The sequence below is a fragment of the Spermophilus citellus genome, assembly GCF_964194105.1.
Source record: "Spermophilus citellus genome assembly, chromosome: 8".
Taxonomy (NCBI): Eukaryota; Metazoa; Chordata; class Mammalia; order Rodentia; family Sciuridae; genus Spermophilus; species Spermophilus citellus.
The window spans coordinates 155,163,626-155,186,363 of record NC_138189.1 but is presented as its reverse complement, the minus strand read 5'-3'; the positions used below and the strand labels follow the sequence as shown (position 1 = coordinate 155,186,363).

Genomic DNA, 22,738 nt, shown 5'->3' with positions numbered 1-22,738 from the left:
CCCGCTCCTGGTCCACGGCCTGGCTCTCCTGGTCCATGGCCTGGCTCCTCCCTCTCCTGGTCCACCACTGGGCTCCGCCCGCTCCTAGTCCACTGGTCACTCAGTAGGCTCATGCTGTTCGTGGTCCACGTCTGGCACGTGTTGCCATTAGCTCTTCCTGGACCCTCAGGGCGGTGGCCCAAGTGATCTCAGAAAATGAATGCACCTACTGTGGCCTGGACGGAAGGCAGTGCCAAGGATGGACTCTGGCTCTGGGTTGTGCAGGTTCTTGATGGTGTTGTCCCACAGGCCACTCCAGCAGGGCATCCCAGGGCCCCTCTCCCACGGGTGCCCCGCCTCACACTGAGGGTGTCCTGACTCCAGGTCGATGGGGACAAAGCAGTGTTTTGTTTTAATTTGAGATTTTCTGTGGCTGAAAGGTATATTTGGAGCAGTTTCATTTTCTGGGTGGAGCTGTGGGTGCAGTGGGTCTCTGCCTGCTCTCTGGGCTGCTGTGTTTCCTGGAGGTGAGCCCCGTCTGCAGCTCTCTGGGCTGGTCACCCTGTGGGTGCACTGGGTCTCTGCCTGCTCTCTGGGCTGCTGTGTTTCCTGGCGGTGAGCCCCGTTTGCAGCTCTCTGGGCTGGTCACCCTGTGGGTGCAGTGGGTCTCTGCCTGCTCTCTGTGGGCTGCTGTGTTTCCTGGCGGTGAGCCCCGTCTGCAGCTCTCTGGGCTGGTCACCCTGTGGGTGCAGTGGGTCTCTGCCTGCTCTCTGTGGGCTGCTGTGTTTCCTGGCGGTGAGCCCCGTCTGCAGCTCTCTGGGCTGGTCACCCTGTGGGTGCAGTGGGTCTCTGCCTGCTCTCTGTGGGCTGCTGTGTTTCCTGGAGGTGAGCCCCGTCTGCAGCTCTCTGGGCTGGTCACCCTGTGGGTGCAGTGGGTCTCTGCCTGCTCTCTGTGGGCTGCTGTGTTTCCTGGAGGTGAGCCCCGTCTGCAGCTCTCTGGGCTGGTCACCCTGTGGGTGTAGTGGGTCTCTGCCTGTGCTCTGGGCTGCTCTGTTTTCTAGAGGTGAGCCCCGTCTGCAGCTCTCTGGGCTGGTCACCCTGTGGGCGCTGTCACTGCAGCACCTCATCTCATTCTTTTCTCTTTTTGGCGGGGGGGGGGGGAGGATTTTGCCCTTGATTGTTTGCTTTTGGGGTTTTTTTTGGTAGTTTTTGCCTCCGACTGATTTATTTTCAGTTCCTTGCTTTCTGTTACAATCAAAGCAGAATACCTCTGTTTGAACAGCATCTTCTAAGCTTTGACACGCATGGCTTTGTCATCAAGTTCTGTATAGTTGGTAATTTCCCTTATGCTTTTCTATTTAACCAAAGCGTCAGTTTGTTTACTTCTAATTTATACTGTAGACAACAGTCTGCTGCTTAGTGGTGCCTGCAAGGTGCCTGTCACTGGAGGTGTGCTCATGATAGTATTCACCCCAGGACTCTCCTAGGCCTTTGTCCAGTTCCTTCCCCTATGATGGCTGCTCTGAGATCCCCAAGGAGTGGCAGGTCAGCTTTGAGGTGTTGGTTCAGCAAGACAGAAGAGGCCGCTCTCCAGAACATACTCAGTGACCACCCAGCTTCCTGGCAGACCCGGAGGGCAGCGGCCAGCACACATACACCAGCTGCAGGAGCAAGGGTGCCGAGGGGCTGTGGGCCAGAGCCCTCCCTGGGGCCAGGCGTTCCCCAGGCCTGGCATTCCCTGGTAGGTTTCCCACAGAGTGTAACTGGTAGGCGTGGATCAATCTGGAGGGGTCCCCTGGGGTCAGGCTGTGACTGAGAGGGGTGCTTATGGTGTGGGGTCAGGAGAGAGGGTTTTGGAGGTGGCCACCAGGAGACCACTGGACAAGGTGGGTGTGTGGGCCACCACTGCGAGGATCAGGAGGTGCTGATGGCATCGTGTGTGAAGCCTCTGGGTTCCAGGATCCTGCCCAGACACCTGGTGGGCATAGTCTCTTAATGGGCACCTCTTTGTGTTCTTCATTATTCACCCCACTACCTAGTGTCTCAGTAAAATAGCACTTTCATTGTTGGGGGGATTCTTAGTGTTGGGTTATTGAGGCTGAAGTGAGTTTTGTATGATTGCTGTTGCCAGGTTGGTGTCTTGCCAGAGCCTACGATCATGGAATCACCTATTTTACTAATCAGCATGAAAGCAGTTCCTCTCCCTGTCCCACCAGCAGTGTCGCCTGGGGTTCCTGCTGTTCGAGGGGGACCAGTGCATGCGCACCAGCAGCCTCTGGGCAGGGACCTGTGCCCCCAGCTCGGTGCTGGCCGGCCTCAGGACTCAGTCGCAGTCATACTCTGCTCTGGTGTGTTTCAGTGAGGTATGAAGTGGAGCCACACGGGACCCTCGGGCCCTTCAGCCGTGCCTCATGGTGACTGATGTCAGACACCTGCCAGGCCACTCAGGGGACTCAGGGCCCAGCGTCTGTGCTGAGGTGGAATCATGGACATCCTCTGCTAGGCACAAAACCAAAATTCTAGACTTGTAGGGGGAAACCAGAGAGTGGGATAAATCCAGTACCCAGTGTCTGTCAGTCCAACCCCGTGGCAGTCTCTGGCCTGCTGTTGTAGGCTTGCCTTTTGTTTTTTCTTTCTTTCTTTCTTTCTTTTTTTTTTTTTTTTTTTAGAGAGAGAGAGAAAGAGAATTTTAATTTTTTTTTTTTTGGTTCTCGGCGGACACAACATCTTTGTTTGTATGTGGTGCTGAGGATTGAACCCGGGCTGCACGCATGCCAGGCGAGCGCGCTACCGCTTGAGCCCCAGCCCCAGCCCCTTGCCTTTTCTTTTAAAAATAGCGTTAATGAAATACAACAGCATATACCATGCAGTTTAGCTGGAGGAAGCCACCGGCCCGTGCTCACTTGTGGGGTGGGATCTGGATGCTGTCTTCTGTGGCTGGTTCCTGACACTAGCAAGGGGTTTCAGAGACTGTCCAGGCTACAGGGTGTCCGCTCTGCACTGGGGTGTGACCTTCCCCAGTGTGCACACCAGGCTGTCACATGTGCCCATCCACGCACCTGTGATGCACGTTGGGGCTGCTTCCACGGTGAATGACGTCAGCTCTTCTCTGCACGGTCTCCCCAGTGTTTGTTCAAAGAGTAAACATGGAATCGCATTTGCATTCCTGGAATAAACTCTGCTTGTCGTCATTTGCCCACTAGTGTGCCACTCTTGCACATCGGTGGACTGCGCTGAGGTTTTAGCCTTGTGCCTCTGCAGTCACGTGTCCCTTGGTCTGAGGTTTGTGACTTCTGCTCTTACGTCGTGTCGGCTTCCTGGGAAGATTCAGGCGTCCTCTAAGGCTGGTCTCCCCCGTGGTCTGCAGCAGCTCCACATTGGTCAGCAGTTCAGAGCACTGGGCGAAGGGTCTTGAGCTTCGGACCTGGGTGTCATTTTCAGTGGGAGAGCTAGGTCTGCCTCCTTCCCAGTCTCTCTGACTCCCTGGTTGTGTCTTGGATGAACGTTGTAGTTGATGTTTACAAGGAACGGCCTGTCCTAGTAGACTTTCAGAGTCACCTGTAAGACTGAGTGGTCTTCTTTCATAGTCACTGTGCTAATGTGCCCGTGGTCACCTGTCTTTTATTGAATCCATTGGTGTGTATATTTCTCTCTTTTTTCCTTAGCCAGGTGTGCAAAGACTTTCGTCTCTTAGTCTTTGTAAACTTTTGTTTTGGATTCCCTCTCTGCTGCTCGCGGCTCACGGTTCCAGCCCTGCTCGCCTCTTCCCCACATTGGATGATTGTTCTCCATTTTTTTTTTTTTTTTTTTGCTCCAGTCATTTCAGTCGAATTCTTGGAAACGCTTAGTCCTTTGCAGAGTATTTGCTCGGCTTGCTTTTTTCCCTTTCCTTTCTAGAGATCCTGTTAGGTGGGTATGGATACTTTTATATTTTATCCAAACCTCTTTGCTCTTAAAACATGGGTTTTCTCTGTGTCTCTTTCCTTCTTTAGGACTTTGTAGGAAAACACCTAAGCTTGACTTTATGCCCCCCGTGTTCTTCCCTGGTAGGTTCTGGTGACCCTAACCGTAAACCTCTTGGCTTGTGATGGCCTGCCCATGCCTTGGTTTGGTAGGTGGCTGCGTCTCCTCATGCAGTGCTCCCTGTGCCCTGCGGTCGGGATGCTCCCGTTACTCTCTGTGTCCCAATGCCCGCCCAGCGATTCCAGGCAGAGGGCTGCGGGAGCGGAGATGGTGAGCTGGAGAGGTCCCAGCTGCCAGTGGCCCTCTGTGGTGGAGGACATGGGCCTCACAGTCACTGTGCTCATGCCACCCCACTCTGCCGTGGCTGTGCTTTCCTGAGGCAGTGACAGATGGCCCTGCGGTGGCAGCTGTGGCTTTCTGTCATGTCGCATAGTGCCAGGTGGGATGGAGCCTGTCGTGGCCAGAAAGCTCTGCCCAGGCCTGGCCGGTGGTGCCCTCCCTGTCCCACAAGTGCGTCTGGTTCTCCAGGTCCCGTGCTGTTTCTCAGGGGAGGACTTCTCTGTGTGTCCTCAGGGCGGGGTGGCAGGGAAGGAGCAGTGGCACCTTCTGGTCTGCTGTCCTGGGCAGGATCAGGAGCCATGCACCTTAGTCTTCTGGGCTCATCAGTGACCCTCACCAAGCCGCGTGCCTCTGGGCAGTCCCTGTTCCACATATCTCAGCACTTCTGGACAGGTGTGTTCAGAGAGGGTCGTGCCCGGAGACTTCTTCAGGAATGTGAACTGACTGCCGTGCTGAAGGCGTGAAGGCAGGACCCGAGCCATTAGGAACTTGGTCTGCACAAAGGCTCAGGGATCCTTGAGGTCACTTCAGAGGTGGAAGCTGCAGTGTGACGTGTGGCCTTTGATGCAGCGGGGCTGTGCTGGACCCTGCTCTCTGGGTAGGAAGTGGCCGCTGTGAGGAGCCTGGACCCAGGGCCAGGCAGTGGCAGGGGTGTGTGCCCTGACCTCGGCTCCCCCACTCGGATGCCCTTCTTCATTCCTGGGTGTTTGGCATCCCCTGGGTGTTGATCAGTGACACTGCGCCATTCTGTGTCACCCTCATGTGCTGTGAAAGTGAACTGATGACTGCTACCAATTTCAAAGCCACAGAAATTGCTCTCCGATGCCCTGAAACTCTGTGGTTTGTCCCCTTCCTCCCTGCCACCTGCCACCCTCGTTGGGGACATCTCCTGCCACATTGGACTTGCTGCTCCCGCACTGTGCCATGTGTACACCAGCTCAGCATTTCTGAACGTCTGTTCCTTGCTCTCTGGAAGCTTCTCCACCCATCCATCTTCATGCAGGTGTGACCTTCTCAGCAAGGCATCCTCGGTGGCCTCTTGGAGACCACTGTGGCCACATGGCTGCACTGCATGCCCCTTCCTCACCCGGCCCTTCTGTGGGCACTCACACAGCCTTCCAGGACACACCACGGCCTACCGTACCTCCTGGGACATGTGGACAGCCTGTCCTGGTGTCCCCTAGGATGTCTGTCATGGTGCCACCTGGGACATGTGGCAGCCTGTCCCTGTGTCCCCTCGGATGCCTGTCACTGTGCCCCTGGGACATATTATATCCTGTCATGGTGTCCCTAGGAGGCACCACATCCTGTCGTGGTGTTACTCAGGGCACACTGCAGCCTGTCACAGTCCCCTAGGGCATGCTATGGCCTCTCATGGTGTCACCTAGGGTATGCTGCAGCCTGTCACCGTGATCCTTAGGGCATGCTGCAGCCTGTGTGGTTCCCCTAGGATGACTGTCATATGTCACCCAGGATGCTGGTGACAGTATACACTACCCTATCACGGTGTCCCTGGGGACATGCTACAGCATAATGTCCTGTCATCTTTAGTTCTCCACAGCATGTCTCAGTGACAAGACCTGCGGCCTTCTCTGGCTGTCCTGGCTCAGCTCCGGGACCTGAGCATGCATGGCTCAGCAAGAGTGTGGGGAATGCTAAAATGGGGTTGTCAGGTGGGGGAGCAGAACCCTGAGGTACTCGGTCCAGAAGGTGAGCATTTGAAAGCCCAGTAAGCCAGGAGCATGCGTTCAGGAATAAGGTAGAAATTTATCTTAGTTCACTAAGACTTTTCAATTAATTTTCTGCCAAGTTTACAATTTATGTAAAACTTACTTCTTGAAAAATATGATTCTGTGTATAAAAGACAATAAGGAGTCTGTCTGTACGTATGTATGTTTAATAAACAGCAGCTTAGTATTGACAGGATACCTCCTGAGATCTCACTTAATTCTATATTTTGGGAAATGTTTTCTTCATAAAACTATTCGTTGAACATTGAAAGCCTGGGGCAGGTAGTAATTCATGTCATATCAATGTTTTTAAAAACTCGCAATAATATTTTTCATATTTTAGAATGTTTTTCTAATCCTTTTTATGAGTTTTAATTCCATGTTTGATTTTCATGTTCAGCTGGCAAAGTAGGAATCTTCTTGAGCCACTTGTGCTTTTATTCAAGCATTTCTTTTCTTTCTTGTAGGTTTGCTCTGAGGCCACATTAATGAGACACATGGAGTCACCTTTGACAACATCACCTGGGAGATACTGATGTCTTTGTCCTTAAAAAGCCACGTGGACAACAAATAGCGGAGGAGCCGAGTGCCAATGCTGCGCCTTTTAGTATCATCGATATGTTTGTTAAAGCGTCAAGACAGGATTTGTGCATAAAGAAAACACTTTGTTCATTAGTGTTATTTTTAGCAGCTTTTAAAAACTCTCATCTTACTGTGGACACCGCTCCAACAGCATCTAAGACGTAAAAGTCTCCACCTTGTCTAAGTAGCTTTCCTTCTGTCCCCGGGAACTTCATCGGCTGACCCGGTTCCTGCACATCCAGGTCTTCAAAGGCTCTGCACCAGGGAGACATGGACTTGGGGGCTCAGGCTGCACTGCGGGGCTGCAGTAGGCTTCAGTGGACGGTTCGAGACGTCGCCCATCGCCCTCAGAGCCCTCACCTGCGTGTGTGGGTCCTGGCGTCGGTGCGGACCGTGGCCTGAGCATGGCCTGGGTGAAGTTCCTGCGGAAGCCTGGGGGCGGCCTTGGGAGAGCCTACCAGCCGGGCAGCACACTGTCACTGGCACCCACCAAGGGCCTGCTGAACGAGCCTGGGCAGAACAGCTGCTTCCTCAACAGCGCTGTCCAGGTGAGCCGTGAGGCGTCTCCCCCGAGAGCAGAGGCGCTGTGGGACAGGTGGCTGGTTGGTGGTACTGTCAGTGGGGACACAGTGGGCATCTGGGCCTTTATGGTAAAGGGGAATGGTTTTCCACCAGGATGGGGTATGACTGTGATGTTATAAAGCACTCTTACTTAAAATGTCCAGTTCATTGAGTGTCACCTTGCTGCCTTTCAGAAGAGATCCAGGGACGCCCCGTAGAGAGGATCAAACGCAGCAGCTGTGTGGCTGCGAGGGCAACGGCGCTGTCTCGGTGGTCACACTCGCTCCCCCCGCCGTGCCGTTCTGCCTGCTCTGGGGCCTTGACTTGAGCACCCCTGCACTGGGGACGTTGAAGGTCGATCCTTTGGCTTCAGTTCTTGCAGAAGCTCTTTTAATTACACATGGTACTGTCCTACTTTCTTGCCTCAGATAAGTGGCCTTCTAGGTGTACCCTGGTTCATACTCAGAAAAGTTCCAGACTTTTCTATCTTCCTGAGAACTAAAAGGAGCACTGCTTTAATAAGCAGATTGGGACTGTCAGGCATGGAGACACCTGTGTCATCGAGGCCCTCCACATGGGACAGATGTCACAGATTGTCAGGTGCACGGACATCTGACTGATACTTCGTGTCTTGGTGGCCTTCCAGCTGAGAACAGACGTCATGGACTATGTCAGGTGTGCAGAAATCTGACTGACGGCTGACTTCTCAGTGGCCCTCCACCTGAGAGCTCACCTAGAGACAGAAGATCAATGGAATTAAGAGAGCATTGGTCCTCATTTACTTTAAGACCCCAAAGGAGTCACTGTTCTGTCCTGGCATGAAGATTTCTTCTGCTTTAAGTATTATGAGAAAAGAAGAAAATGTCTGGGAACTGGGTATGAGGAAATGTCCCAGGAAGGTCTGCTGCTGAGAGGGTCTGCACATCAGACCTTCTCCTGCTCTTTGATTTTAGCTTCTCCTTGGTTTCCTGTGTTTCTCCTTAGTTCCTCTAAAAATACATAGTTTAGGAAACAAAAGGCAGGTAACCAGCAAATTCTCAGGATATGTTCATAGGACAGAAACTCAAGGGTTTCCTATTCTGAGTTGGAGGACCTAGTCACACGGAGGTGGCTGCTTAGGAACTCTCCTGTCTCCTCAATGTTTCCTGTCCCCCTGTGGAGGACCCAGTCACACGGAGGTGGATGCCTAGGAACTCTCCTACCTCCTCAGTGTTTCCTGTCCCCTGTGGAGGACCCAGTCACAGGAAGGTGGATGCCTAGGAACTCTCCTACCTCCTCAGTGTTTCCTGTCCCCTGTGAAGGACCCAGTCACAGGAAGGTGGCTGCCTAGGAACTCACCTACCTCCTCAGTGTTTCTGTCCCCTGTGGAGGACCCAGTCACACGGAGGTGGCTGCCTAGGAACTCTCCTACCTCGTCAGTGTTTCCTGTCCCCTGTGGAGGACCCAGTCACATGGAGGTGGCTGCCTAGGAACTCTCCTACCTCCTCAGTGTTTCCTGTTCCCTGTGAAGGACCCAGTCACACGGAGGTGGATGCCTAGGAACTCTCCTACCTCCTCAGTGTTTCCTGTTCCCTGTGAAGGACCCAGTCACAGGAAGGTGGCTGCTTAGGAACTCTCCTACCTCCTCAGTGTTTCCTGTCCCCTGTGGAGGACTCAGTCACACGGAGGTGGCTGCCTAGGAACTCACCTACCTCCTCAGTGTTTCTGTCCCCTGTGGAGGACCCAGTCACAGGAAGGTGGCTGCCTAGGAACTCACCTACCTCCTCAGTGTTTCCTGTCCCCTGTGGAGGACCCAGTCACAGGAAGGTGGCTGCCTAGGAACTCACCTACCTCGTCAGTGTTTCCTGTCCCCTGTGGAGGACTCAGTCACACGGAGGTGGCTGCCTAGGAACTCACCTACCTCCTCAGTGTTTCTGTCCCCTGTGGAGGACCCAGTCACAGGAAGGTGACTGCCTAGGAACTCTCCTACCTCCTCAGTGTTTCCTGTCCCCCTGTGGAGGACCCAGTCACATGGAGGTGGCTGCCTAGGAACTCTCCTACCTCGTCAGTGTTTCCTGTCCCCTGTGGAGGACTCAGTCACACGGAGGTGGCTGCCTAGGAACTCACCTACCTCCTCAGTGTTTCTGTCCCCTGTGGAGGACCCAGTCACAGGAAGGTGGCTGCCTAGGAACTCTCCTACCTCCTCAGTGTTTCCTGTCCCCTGTGGAGGACCCAGTCACAGGAAGGTGGCTGCCTAGGAACTCACCTACCTCCTCAGTGTTTCTGTCCCTGTGGAGGACCCAGTCACACGGAGGTGGCTGCCTAGGAACTCACCTACCTCCTCAGTGTTTCCTGTCCCCTGTGGAGGACCCAGTCACACGGAGGTGGATGCCTAGGAACTCTCCTACCTCGTCAGTGTTTCCTGTCCCCTGTGGAGGACCCAGTCACACGGAGGTGGATGCCTAGGAACTCTCCTACCTCCTCAGTGTTTCCTGTCCCCTGTGGAGGACTCAGTCACACGGAGGTGGCTGCCTAGGAACTCACCTCCTCAGTGTTTCCTGTCCCCTGTGGAGGACTCAGTCACACGGAGGTGGCTGCCTAGGAACTCACCTACCTCCTCAGTGTTTCTGTCCCCTGTGGAGGACCCAGTCACAGGAAGGTGGCTGCCTAGGAACTCACCTACCTCCTCAGTGTTTCCTGTCCCCTGTGGAGGACCCAGTCACAGGAAGGTGGCTGCCTAGGAACTCACCTACCTCCTCAGTGTTTCTGTCCCCTGTGGAGGACCCAGTCACACGGAGGTGGCTGCCTAGGAACTCTCCTACCTCGTCAGTGTTTCCTGTCCCCTGTGGAGGACCCAGTCACACGGAGGTGGATGCCTAGGAACTCTCCTACCTCGTCAGTGTTTCCTGTCCCCTGTGGAGGACTCAGTCACACGGAGGTGGCTGCCTAGGAACTCACCTACCTCCTCAGTGTTTCCTGTCCCCTGTGGAGGACCCAGTCACACGGAGGTGGATGCCTAGGAACTCTCCTACCTCGTCAGTGTTTCCTGTCCCCTGTGGAGGACTCAGTCACACGGAGGTGGCTGCCTAGGAACTCACCTACCTCCTCAGTGTTTCTGTCCCCTGTGGAGGACCCAGTCACAGGAAGGTGGCTGCCTAGGAACTCTCCTACCTCCTCAGTGTTTCCTGTCCCCTGTGGAGGACCCAGTCACAGGAAGGTGGCTGCCTAGGAACTCACCTACCTCCTCAGTGTTTCTGTCCCCTGTGGAGGACCCAGTCACACGGAGGTGGCTGCCTAGGAACTCTCCTACCTCCTCAGTGTTTCCTGTCCCCTGTGGAGGACCCAGTCACACGGAGGTGGATGCCTAGGAACTCTCCTACCTCCTCAGTGTTTCCTGTCCCCTGTGGAGGACCCAGTCACACGGAGGTGGATGCCTAGGAACTCTCCTACCTCCTCAGTGTTTCCTGTCCCCTGTGGAGGACTCAGTCACACGGAGGTGGCTGCCTAGGAACTCACCTCCTCAGTGTTTCCTGTCCCCTGTGGAGGACTCAGTCACACGGAGGTGGCTGCCTAGGAACTCACCTACCTCCTCAGTGTTTCTGTCCCCTGTGGAGGACCCAGTCACAGGAAGGTGGCTGCCTAGGAACTCTCCTACCTCCTCAGTGTTTCCTGTTCCCTGTGAAGGACCCAGTCACAGGAAGGTGGCTGCTTAGGAACTCACCTACCTCCTCAGTGTTTCCTGTCCCCTGTGGAGGACCCAGTCACAGGAAGGTGGCTGCCTAGGAACTCTCCTACCTCCTCAGTGTTTCCCTGTGGAGGACCCAGTCACAGGAAGGTGGCTGCCTAGGAACTCTCCTACCTCCTCAGTGTTTCCTGTTCCCTGTGGAGGACCCAGTCACAGGAAGGTGGCTGCCTAGGAACTCACCTACCTCCTCAGTGTTTCTGTCCCCTGTGGAGGACCCAGTCACACGGAGGTGGCTGCCTAGGAACTCTCCTACCTCCTCAGTGTTTCTGTCCCCTGTGGAGGACCCAGTCACAGGAAGGTGGCTGCCTAGGAACTCTCCTACCTCCTCAGTGTTTCCTGTCCCCTGTGAAGGACCCAGTCACAGGAAGGTGGCTGCTTAGGAACTCACCTACCTCCTCAGTGTTTCCTGTCCCCTGTGGAGGACTCAGTCACAGGAAGGTGGCCGCTTAGGAACTCACCTCCTCAGTGTTTCCTGTCCCCTGTGGAGGACTCAGTCACACGGAGGTGGCTGCCTAGGAACTCACCTCCTCAGTGTTTCCTGTCCCCTGTGGAGGACCCAGTCACACGGAGGTGGCTGCCTAGGAACTCACCTCCTCAGTGTTTCCTGTCCCCTGTGGAGGACCCAGTCACAGGAAGGTGGCTGCCTAGGAACTCTCCTACCTCCTCAGTGTTTCCCTGTGGAGGACCCAGTCACAGGAAGGTGGCTGCCTAGGAACTCTCCTACCTCCTCAGTGTTTCCTGTCCCCTGTGGAGGACTCAGTCACACGGAGGTGGCTGCCTAGGAACTCACCTCCTCAGTGTTTCCTGTCCCCTGTGGAGGACTCAGTCACACGGAGGTGGCTGCCTAGGAACTCTCCTACCTCGTCAGTGTTTCCTGTCCCCTGTGGAGGACTCAGTCACACGGAGGTGGCTGCCTAGGAACTCACCTACCTCCTCAGTGTTTCTGTCCCCTGTGGAGGACCCAGTCACAGGAAGGTGGCTGCCTAGGAACTCTCCTACCTCCTCAGTGTTTCCTGTTCCCTGTGAAGGACCCAGTCACAGGAAGGTGGCTGCTTAGGAACTCACCTACCTCCTCAGTGTTTCCTGTCCCCTGTGGAGGACCCAGTCACAGGAAGGTGGCTGCCTAGGAACTCTCCTACCTCCTCAGTGTTTCCCTGTGGAGGACCCAGTCACAGGAAGGTGGCTGCCTAGGAACTCTCCTACCTCCTCAGTGTTTCCTGTTCCCTGTGGAGGACCCAGTCACAGGAAGGTGGCTGCCTAGGAACTCACCTACCTCCTCAGTGTTTCTGTCCCCTGTGGAGGACCCAGTCACACGGAGGTGGCTGCCTAGGAACTCTCCTACCTCCTCAGTGTTTCTGTCCCCTGTGGAGGACCCAGTCACAGGAAGGTGGCTGCCTAGGAACTCTCCTACCTCCTCAGTGTTTCCCTGTGGAGGACCCAGTCACAGGAAGGTGGCTGCCTAGGAACTCTCCTACCTCCTCAGTGTTTCCCTGTGGAGGACCCAGTCACAGGAAGGTGGCTGCTTAGGAACTCACCTACCTCCTCAGTGTTTCCTGTCCCCTGTGGAGGACCCAGTCACAGGAAGGTGGCTGCCTAGGAACTCTCCTACCTCCTCAGTGTTTCTGTCCCCTGTGGAGGACCCAGTCACAGGAAGGTGGCTGCCTAGGAACTCTCCTACCTCCTCAGTGTTTCCTGTCCCCTGTGGAGGACCCAGTCACAGGAAGGTGGCTGCTTAGGAACTCATCTGTCTCCTCGGTGTTTCCTGTCCCCTGTAGAGGACCCAGTCACAGGGAGGTGGCTGGGTCCTACCTCCTCAGGTGTCCTGGCCCCTCTGCCGGCATCCCGTCTCATGTTTTTGGGTTGCTGAAGTTGCCCCACAACCCACTGATGGTTTCCTTCTCTCCTGACTTTGTGTTTCTCTTTCATTTGTGTCTTCTGTGACTGCCTTTGGGTTCATTCATCTTTTCCTTCCTGTCATCTCATCTGCTGTCAGTCCCATTGATTTCATTTCTATCTTTGATGCTGCAGGTCTCACTTGTGGAAGTGTCCTAACATCCTTCTCCTGTCTGGGTCCGTGTTCAGTCTTACCTTTTGCCTGTTAAGCACATGAAATGAGGTGTGACTCTTGTTTTCTTGTGCTTTTCTGTCAATAGTGCGAATACTGGATGAGTTGCAGTGACACATTTTTCTAGCTGCCCTCTGGGTGGTTCCTCTCCTTGGCAGTCTGGTGATTTTCATTGCAGGTGGGACAAGTTTTGCCTGTTGAGTTGTGGTGTTTTCACGTCCTCACACTATCTTGAACCTTGCATCTGTTTGGAAGCAGTTTGGCCACTTTCCTGCCAGTGGTGATTTGGCAGGACCAGGTCCTGCTCATCTGGGCTGTTTCTCGAGACTGCCTTTCTTCTTCAGCTGATGTTCTCTGAGTCTTGCGGTTTTCGGGGGCCCCTGGGAGCAGCACGTCCCTGGTCCACAGAGTTCTGTGCCTTGCTCCTGGAGTCCTTTCAGCTCTTCCCAGCTCTGCCTGTAGCCCAGCCACCTGCCAGCTCCCATGGCTTCACGAGGCTTCCTGAGGCTTCTCCTGGCTGCAGACCCTGGTTTGCAAACCACCTTGCTGACAAAACAGTACTTCAGGTGGACTTTCTGTCATTTTAGAAAATCAGCATTCATGTTAGTATGCAGTTTGGGAAATGTTTTTAAATACTACTAAGAAATAAATTGTGGCATACATTTTGCAAGAAAATACTAGAAGCAGACATTATTAAAGAGGATGGGTTTCAGCTGGGCACAGTGGCATATGCCTGTGATCCAAGTGGCTCGGGAGCCTGAGCAAGAGGATCACAAGTTCAAGGCCAGCCTCAGCTGGTAAGCAAGACCTTGTCTCAAAATATAAAAAGGAAAAGCACTAGGGGTGTGGCTCCATGGTTGGGCACCCCGGGTTCAGTCCCTGGTAAGGAAGGGGTGGTCTTGATAGGTCAGAAAGTAAGTTTATATGCCATTTCTCAGTTTTAGTCTTTAAATTATTGTAATGAGGAATTTGACGAAAGGTTTGTGTTTCTTCATTAAGTGTGTGTATGTATATTGACATTTTAGGAATAAGCAATATGTATGTCAAATGCATTAATTTTTTTAGTCTCCATGTTAAATTGCTGTGTGAAGGTAATGAAAAACAAAAGTTCATATTGCTAAAAAGTAGTCCACCAACTAGTTTAGACTTCAAATTTTTTAATAGTGTAATATAATCATTTAAAAAAGAAATAGGATAAAGATTGACTACTTAGAATAATTATTTTTGATAGAGATTAGCAAAACAGGCTTCACACATTCTGTACATTATTATGTTGAATAATGTACAGAGAAGTTTTTGTTTAAAAAAATTTAAAATTATTTTTCTGTAACTTAAAATTCTCCTACTGCGTCCAATGGACAGCACTTGCCGGGTGTGTACCTCTGCCAGGAGGTGCACCAGCTGGGTGGACTCGGCTGCCTGAGCAGCCAGTGCATGACTGAAGCCAGCTGTCTGCTTCTGCCTCTGCAGGCCAGAAAGCCCACCTTAGCACTGGCAGCCAGTCAAGGCAGGGGTGCCTCCGAGGTTGCAGGGGCAAAGCTGGGTTCTTCTCCACTGCTGTGGAGTGACCTGTTGGCAGCTCGTAATGGGGGCCATGCCCTGCAGTGCTGCAGCAGACCTCAGCAGCTCACTGCCAATTTCCGCATTTTTGCCTCTCAGATTCAAAGAATGAAATCCACGGACAGTCATGGTAGGCAAAAGTGAAAGGATAGGATTTATTAGAGAAGAAAAAAGGAACTCCCACAAGTTGAGAGGGGACCTGGTAGCAAGCACATTTCCATCCAGTGTACTAGAGCAGAGGCTTATGTAGCTCTGGGAAAGGTCAACGATGTGGCTAATCAGTTCTTGGAAAAGTACCGATGCTCTTGGTCAAAATCTGTGCTAAACTGGTATTGAGTAAGTGCCAGAACTGTTGGTCAAAATCTGTACTAAGCAGGTGTTGGAAAAGCACTGGTGCCACTGGTCAAAACCTGTGACAGGACTTGGAAAAGTACCAGCGCTGTTGGTCTGCCGCGGCCTTCTAACTGGCTGTGCCCTTTTAGCCCTTGAGTTTGCACTCACCTGGAACCTCTGCTCGGGTCCACCCCCATTTCTATTTTTACCCTGTGCCTGGAGAAAGTGTTGGCTGGAATGTTTGGGATGATTCCACAGGTTAACCTCATAAAGTGGCCTTAATATTCAAAAAGAAGAAAAGAAACCAGAACACTTAATGGGGGCCCATACTTGTCCTCCCTTACCCCTGGGGAAGTGTGAGCAAGCGGGAAGCTGCTGGTGCGGTGGTGTGCGTGCATGGTTGCTGATGCAAATCTAGACAGAGCCGTGGCCTGTACCACAGGGCTGCTGACGCACATGGTGTCCACACTGTGCCTAGCCCCAAGTGGCCCAGTTCAGTCTTCACAGCAGCCCCTAGAGTAGATATTGTGTTTGTCATCAATTTACTGAGAAAACTGAGTCTTAGGAAGTATTTTGCCCAAGTCTGACCTGAAGTTGGTAGTAGTGAACAGAGTTGGAAGCTGAAGGCCTGCCTTTGGGGTGCGGCTGACCATAGCTGCTCTGCATTGGCAGCTCCTGCCCTCATCCCAACCTCCTTGTGGGCGGAATGAGTTCAGTGTGGTTTGCTTTATAGTGTGATGAGAGATGACAGGAAGGGAAGTTTCTAAACATTACCAAGGGCTTAGCAAAACAGTTAAGTTTTTATGATTGATAAATGAATTAATCATATTGCGTTAGTTTCAACGACTATGAAAGGCAGTGTGGAGGTTCCTCAAAAGACTAGTCACGGAACCACCATCTGGCCCAGCTACACCGCTCCTCGGTATTGATCCTAAAGAATTCAAGTCGTCATACTACAGAGTATTTGCACACAGTGTAGCAGCACATTTCATGGTAGCCCAACCATGGAACCAGCCTAGGTGTCCATCGGTGGATAAATGGGTAAAGAAAATGTGAAAATACACGACGGAGTTTTATTTATCCATTGAGTGAAATTATGTCATTTTCAGGAAAATGGGAGGAACTTGAGACCATTGTGTTTAAGTGAAATAAGTTAAATTCAGAAGGGCCAACGGCCGTATATGTTCCCTCATATGTGAAAGCTAAAAGAAAAGAAAGATGGGGGAAAGAGACTCTCATGAAAATCAAAGAGAGAGCCGCAGAGGAGAGGGGCCAAAGGTAGGAGGTGGGAGGTGAGGGGCAGGTGCTGGGGAGGAGTATTAGCCAGATGGTATTGTTATTTTGTGTGCAGGTACAGTATGTAACAACAAATCCCAGTGGATGCACAACTAACGTACACCAGTGTGGAGAGAGAGAAGGCAACCTTCAAAGGGAAATTCTGAAATATTCCTTTAGTTAGTGAGTAGTTGAGAACGTAGGTGGCGTTCTGTGCGTGTGCCCACCATGCTCCTGTAACGTCTGTCCTGGCCCCTGCGGGCCCACCTCCCCTTGGTCCACCTGGCGTTATGGCCTACTGTGTTTCCTCCCCGAGTGCAGTTGTTCCAGGTACCGTCCCCACCTCCTCGTCCAGGTCGCTGCCAGGCCTTCCTCTCAGCACCCTGCGCTGCTTGTTCATAGTAGGTCTTGGCCGGTAGTGAGTTCTCCATTGCTCTGTGCCTGTTTTGATTTCTCCGTGAGTCAGTGAGCGTGTTCTGCTCCGTCTTCTGTGTGCACACAGTGGGTCTTATACTTGCTGCTGTTCAGTGGTTGTGCACCTCTGTTTATGTACGGAGATAAAGAAGCTCCTTATCAACCGTTTGCAACTCTCCAAATATCCAAGTTTTTCATTGTGAGCAAAGTCTCACTGCCCCTTTTTCCTTCACCTCTGTTCTTAGGTCTTATGGCAGTTGGACATATTCCGGCGAAGCTTACGGGTTCTGACTGGACATGTCTGTCAGGGAGAAGCCTGCATATTTTGTGCACTGAAGGTAACATTTTAATAGATATGAAAAATTATTATCAATTATTTCTCCAAAAATTCAACTTTGATAGTTGACATATTTGGTCAGTCCTTGGCAATGAGAGTCTGTGGCCAAGTGGGCTTGCAGACACCTCTGCGGGTGTTTCTGCTCCTTCCTGCCCAGAGTGCCCCCTGGAGCAGGGCCAGGCTGCTGACTGACTCACCACAGCCCCCACCCTGCTGTCTGTTGGGCCGCGTTCTTGGGAGGCAGGCACCATGCTGTGAGGAAGCCGAGCCTCTGAGGAGGCCTCGGGTGGGGGTTCTGAATGTCACCCACATGGACCTGCAGACCCGAGAGAGCCGCTTGATGTGATCACAGGTCCTGCATTCAAACCGTCCCCAGGAGGGAGTCCGTGGGGGACAGGGGTGAGCCATTCACCTGATGGCAGAGTCCCATCAAAGCCAGCGTTTTCAGGGCTAAGCTTGCAGAGATTGTTGAGGGTAGTCAACATCTGGCCTGAGCTCAGGTTGCGCAGGGCTTCCAAGGCCCTGATGCAAATCATGGCTGCCTCTGGTGGGTGGCCAGATACGGGGTCACTCTGCATGGCGCGTGAAGCAGGCTGTCTGGCTGGGATGGAGCGAAGGTAGATGATGGCAGAAACAGGGTCCTGTGGACAATTCATTTTTGTAACTGAAAATCTTTTGCCCAAGAATTTAAGATTGGATGAACACATTTTAAAGATAAATGTGTTTTATTCTTTTAGGTTCTAAAATATTCTTAATGAAGACACACACATGTATACACAGGAACATAAAATTAAAAACAAAACAAAAAAATTCCATGTCTTAGATTTTCTTGTTCCTGAAAGGCTTTTTGAATAAATGGCCCCAAGATGACGTTTTATATTGTCTTCTTTCAAATGTGGTAGGGTGTCCTTGTTACAAGGCAAAGAATCAGCCTCGTCAGATCATGGTGTCAGTTTATTTACTATGCAGGGCATCTGAGCATCCTGCCCCTCTATGTCACCGAGTTTCCACCCTCCCTTGTCCCATGCCCCCACCCCCAAGCACTGGCTGGCCACTGTGGCCACTGCCTGCTGACCTTCTCTGCTCCTGAGCTCGCACGCTGCTTTCTTGGTGCATTTCCTCAGGTCCCCTTCTATCTGTGAGGCCTGCCTGATGGCCCTGGGCAGGAAAGGCCGTGTCCCTAACACGCCCCCCGCCCCCAGCAGGCCTCAGCTGTCACCTGCGTTCCCTTCTCTCTCTGCAGTTTTTATTTTTACCTGCCCTTCCTTGTCCCAGTGTTATATGTGATGGCATATTGGCAGTTTGCTGCCATGACTGGACGGCAGCTCCTGTGCATGTGGGACCATGGACACTGGCAGGCAGGAGGGCATGTCACAGAAGGCCTGGGGGACCAGCACCTCAACCCAGAGTGCTGCTTGCCTGAGTCCAGCACTCATGATCATAGCTGTTAGAGTGTCTTAAGTAACTGTAGTCCTGGCTGCCTAATAGTATTTGAGTCTTTATTTTTAAGTTTCTTGTTCTATTAATAAAATTTTCAGCAGTAGAGAACAGGTTATTTTTTAATTTTTTAATTTTTTATTTTTTGGTGATGCTGCTGGGGATTGAACTCAGACCCATGCATTTTAAGCAAGCAGTCTACCATTAAGCTACAGCCCTGGCCAGAGCAGATTCTTTAATTACTTGCCTGGCCTGACTGTGCATTGGCTTTGGAGAAGTGGAGGGACCAACCCCATGAGCTTCTGCACCAGATGGGCTCTTATTCAGGGGTTGCCTCTGAAGATCTCTGCTCTGTGACCTCCTTCCCCAGGAGTTGGTCACCGCAACTCAGCTTACTCACAAGCTTGTCTTTTTGTTTATTTTTTGCTTAAATTCAATAAAGAAAATAGAAATCTAAAGTCATACCTACACTTTCACATTCTTGAATGATGTTTTATTGCTTCTTGGGTTTATGTTAAAAATATTCTCAAAGACCGGAAATTGACAACTTGGGGTTGCTTTTCTTAAGTATTTAAAGTAATCATGGGGGCTGGGGATGTGGCTCAAGCGGTAGCGTGCTCGCCTGGCGTGCGTGCGGCCCGGGTTCGATCCTCAGCACCACATACAAACAAAGATGTTGTGTCCACCGAGAACTAAGAAAAAATAAATAAATATTAAAATTCTCTCTCTCTCTCTCTCTCTCTCTCTCTGTCCCCCTCACTCTCTCTTTAAAAAAAAAAAATAAAGTAATCATGAGCTCTTTTCTGACTCTTACAACATGCACTTTTGCATTTTTGAAAGTAGGTTCCTGCTCTTCCTGGCTGGCGGGTTCGGTTTCACCGTGGGTACATGGCAGCCTGTGGGTGCAGAGCAGCTTGTCTCTGCCTGCTCCTGCCAGATTTCTGCTGGGTGGTGGGCAGGGTTCCTCTGCTGCGAGTGGACCTTTGGTGTGGAAGCCGCCAGCCTGCGCTGCATTTCCCCAGTAATTGATGTGTGTGTAGACCTTGGAGCAAGCGGCGGTTCTGTGTTTCGCCTGAGTGTTTCCAGGTCGTGACATTGATCCGTGCTCGTGGTCACTGGCACCAAGGCACCGCTGTCCTCGCTGCCTCTTGCAGACGATGTTCGCACAGTTTCAGCACAGCCGGGAGAAAGCCCTGCCCTCCGACAACGTCAGGCATGCGCTTGCAGAGAGCTTCCGCGATGCCCAGCGCTTCCAGCTGGGCCTCATGGACGATGCCGCCGAGTGCTTTGTAAGTGCTGCGGGGTCCTGCCGCGGGGGTCTTCCTACAGGGTCCTCCGTGAGGTCCTCCCGCGAGGTCCTCCCGTGCAGAGTCGCCTTCACCGTCAGCAGGCGCAGCTGAGACAGGGCTGTCAGTGTGTCCACGGAAGGCCCATCTCAAGGCTGACTTTAGGTCCACCTGTGTTTTCTGTTAAGCATTTGGTTTTGATTGTTTGTGCTACTCTTTATCCACTGGAACACAGACCTTTGTAAGCCCTGTCCCTGAAGCGGGCGTCCTGCCTCCGGCCTCCCTGGGCCACATCGCAGCAGTGACAGGTCCTCACGTGCAGCGATCCCCTGTGGATCCCCTGGCGAGGAGAGGGCTGTGGCCGCCCTGGGGAAGCGGCTCGGGCCTCACTGCAGGGGCGCGTCCTGGTGGGGACGCTCTGGGGTGTCACAGCTCTGACCCTGTGCTCGGATGTCGCCGTTTCTTCTCCCTCGTTCCAGTTTCTGTCCAACACACTCTGTGGACTCTCCTGGGACAGACCCCACGGCTCCTTCCCATGTTTCCTTAACAGCCATATTTCATGTTCCTTAAATAGGACTTTTTTTATCTATCATTTTGTCAAAGATCAAATTAAGACCTACTTATCAAGTAGTGTCTGCCCAAAGCACTCCAGTGGGTGCCCGAGTTCCTGTGGAATGTGGGGTTGGGGCACAATTGGCCTATGCTGTCAGGTCTCCATCATGGCAGGAGCCAGCCTGGCCTCGCCTGCTCTGCCGCCTGTGTCAGAGGCATGCTCAGGGACGGGCACTCTTGGTGTTTTTTTATTTATGTTTGACCCATTTCTTAAAACAAATGTACAATACTGAACTTTAGTTTTACTTTCTTTTAAGTGAAGTTTACTCATACATGCTCATCAAAATTCATAATGTCCAGAAATCAGGGCTTCAATAATTGAACAGTTTCAGATGTCTTGGGGCAGAGAAGGGAGATGTGGGCTCACCTAGGTACAGTTAAGAGAGTGAATGCACGTGGTCAGTTTCTCAGGATTCCTGTGAGTGGGTGTCCCTCTCCACCATCAGTGTTTCAGGCTGTATCGGCTGGCCAGTGGATCCAAGCACGATTTTAAAAAGCACCTGAGTTTCTACAGGTGAGGAAACCAGGAGCAGAGACTGCAGTGTTTTCTAATGTTAAATCCAGGTCAGCCGCCAAGGGTCACTGCAGGTTGGCTCTGGAAGGATTTTGAGATCTTTGCTTGTGAGATTTCTCCTGTTACTCCCCCCCCCAGTGTTGGGGAGTAGATTTGTGAGGAACACGGAACTGACTGTCCCAGCTCCCGTGTCACACTGGACGGTTCAGCGAGAGTGGGGTTTGCAGTGCTCCTGCAAGGGCAGCCCGACTGTCTGTTTTTGAATTAGGAGAACATCCTGGAGCGGATCCACTTCCACCTGGTGCCGAGCAGAGACGCAGACATGTGCACCTCCAGGTCCTGCATAGCCCACCAGAAGTTCGCCATGACCCTGTATGAGCAGGTGAGGCAGCAGCTGCCCTGCGGGGGCCTCGCCTGGTCACTCTTGGACTAACCTGTGTGTCACCCCTAGTGCGTGTGCCGCAGCTGTGGAGCCTCTTCAGATCCTCTGCCTTTCACGGAGTTCGTGCGGTACATCTCCACCACAGCCCTCTGGTAAGAGCCTGGCAGCCGTGCCTGCTAGCGCCTGGTATTGATTCTGTAAGTCACGGTGTGTGGACTGCTGTGCAGCTGCGGGTAGAGCACCTCTCCTCAGTGCTTCCTCCAGCCTCTTGCCGGTGGTTACCCTACCCAGACTGCATGGGGCCAGCTGTTTGGATTTCAGAGTTTGAACTGTCTGATGTCCATCGTGAGCATCTGGGAGAGGGACCCAGTCTAAACAACAGATCCCATTCATGTCCATACACCTCTTGCACAGCCCGAGTGGTTCTACAAGTGTTCTCCAATGCCTGAGCTGCAACTGTGCCCTGTCATGTGAGGTCAGGCCTGGAGTTTTCTGTTGGTGGCACTCTGTCACTGCTCAAGAAGCGTTGGAGTTTGGAGCATTTCAAATTCTGGATTTTCAGATTAGGGTGCTCAGCCTGTGTGTGTCAGTGACATGCACAAAATATTACTCAAAATCTCTGTTTTTATTCCTAGCAAGGTCTTGGGACTGTGAAGGGAGATCAAATGGCAAACTCTGGTCAGCGGAGTGCAGACAGTGTCTTACTCTCCCTTCCTGAGGGAGGGAAAATGGGTGCCAGAGCGTCCTCACCCAGGGCATTTGGGGCCTTGTCACCAGCCTCGGCCTGCTGCTCTTCTACTTGTCTAAGGATCAAAAACTGGTGACAGGTCCAGACCTGACCCCAGAGGTGGCCGATGACCCTGGGAACTATCTGCCATTTCCCAAGTTTTTGAGAGCCCAGCTGCTGTGTGGTGGAAAGTGGAGAGACTCAGAACGTGGAAGCAGAAGCTTCTGTGTGGCAGGTGAAGCATGAGTCAGGGCACCGGCCAGACCTTGGCAGAGTGAGCACAGGCCCTTGGCTCCTACCTGAGCTCGCAGCTCTGCAGTGTCTCTCAGAGGTCATCCTGTTTAGTGTCTCACATGCACCCACGAGCAGGGCTGGGAGCTCTGGTGGGGCAGCAGGCTCTGAGGTCTGGTTGGTCGCAGTGGGTGGTCAGTCCACTGTCAGTGTACACGCAAAACAGAATGGCATTGGAGTGGGAAGAGACCAGGAACTAAAGGCTACAAAATCTTACTCTGCTTCTAAAACGGCACAACCCCAAGCAGCAACTAGATACGGAGACCCCATCAGTGGTCCCACTGGCTCTCAGACTCGGAGCCCACTTACGCATGTGCTTGTTTAGAGCGCCTCTCTACTTGGGAGTGAGTAGTGGATGCGGACTGTGGATGCTCGCCACATGCCAGGCTGTGTATGCGTTGTTGATTTTGATCTCAACAGCAGCAGAAATGGGCAGCTGGGGTTGACCTGGCAAGAGCTTGAGTCAGGAAGGAAAGCTGGTCTGCCACTGCACAGCGACCTCAGGAGTATGTGGTGGCCACTGCTCCGAGGTCCAGACGTGCTCCTGGAGGGCGCTGGAGGTCCCTCCCTCCGGCTCCGAGGTCCAGCCTTGCTCCTGGAGGGCGCTGACGCCCTCAAGCCCCGTGA

The 22,738-nt window shown here is 52.7% G+C and overlaps 1 protein-coding gene across 5 annotated transcripts in view; it reads left to right on the top strand.

Moving 5' to 3' along the window:
• USP53 (ubiquitin specific peptidase 53) overlaps positions 1-22,738 on the top strand; it is a 59,798-nt gene that overhangs the window by 13,490 nt on the left and 23,570 nt on the right. For 2 of the 5 annotated variants that reach the window (XM_081304309.1, XM_081304308.1), the window contains exons 2-6: positions 6,479-7,141; positions 16,771-16,863; positions 19,454-19,588; positions 20,980-21,093; positions 21,163-21,245. In XM_081304309.1, the coding sequence (XP_081160435.1) occupies positions 6,998-7,141; positions 16,771-16,863; positions 19,454-19,588; positions 20,980-21,093; positions 21,163-21,245 (569 nt within the window). In that variant the 5' untranslated portion in view covers positions 6,479-6,997. Of the gene's footprint in view, positions 1-6,478; positions 7,142-16,770; positions 16,864-19,453; positions 19,589-19,702; positions 20,712-20,979; positions 21,094-21,162; positions 21,246-22,738 lie in introns of those variants that run through there. The other 3 variants (XM_081304311.1, XM_081304310.1, XM_081304312.1) reach the window with 2 other exon arrangements.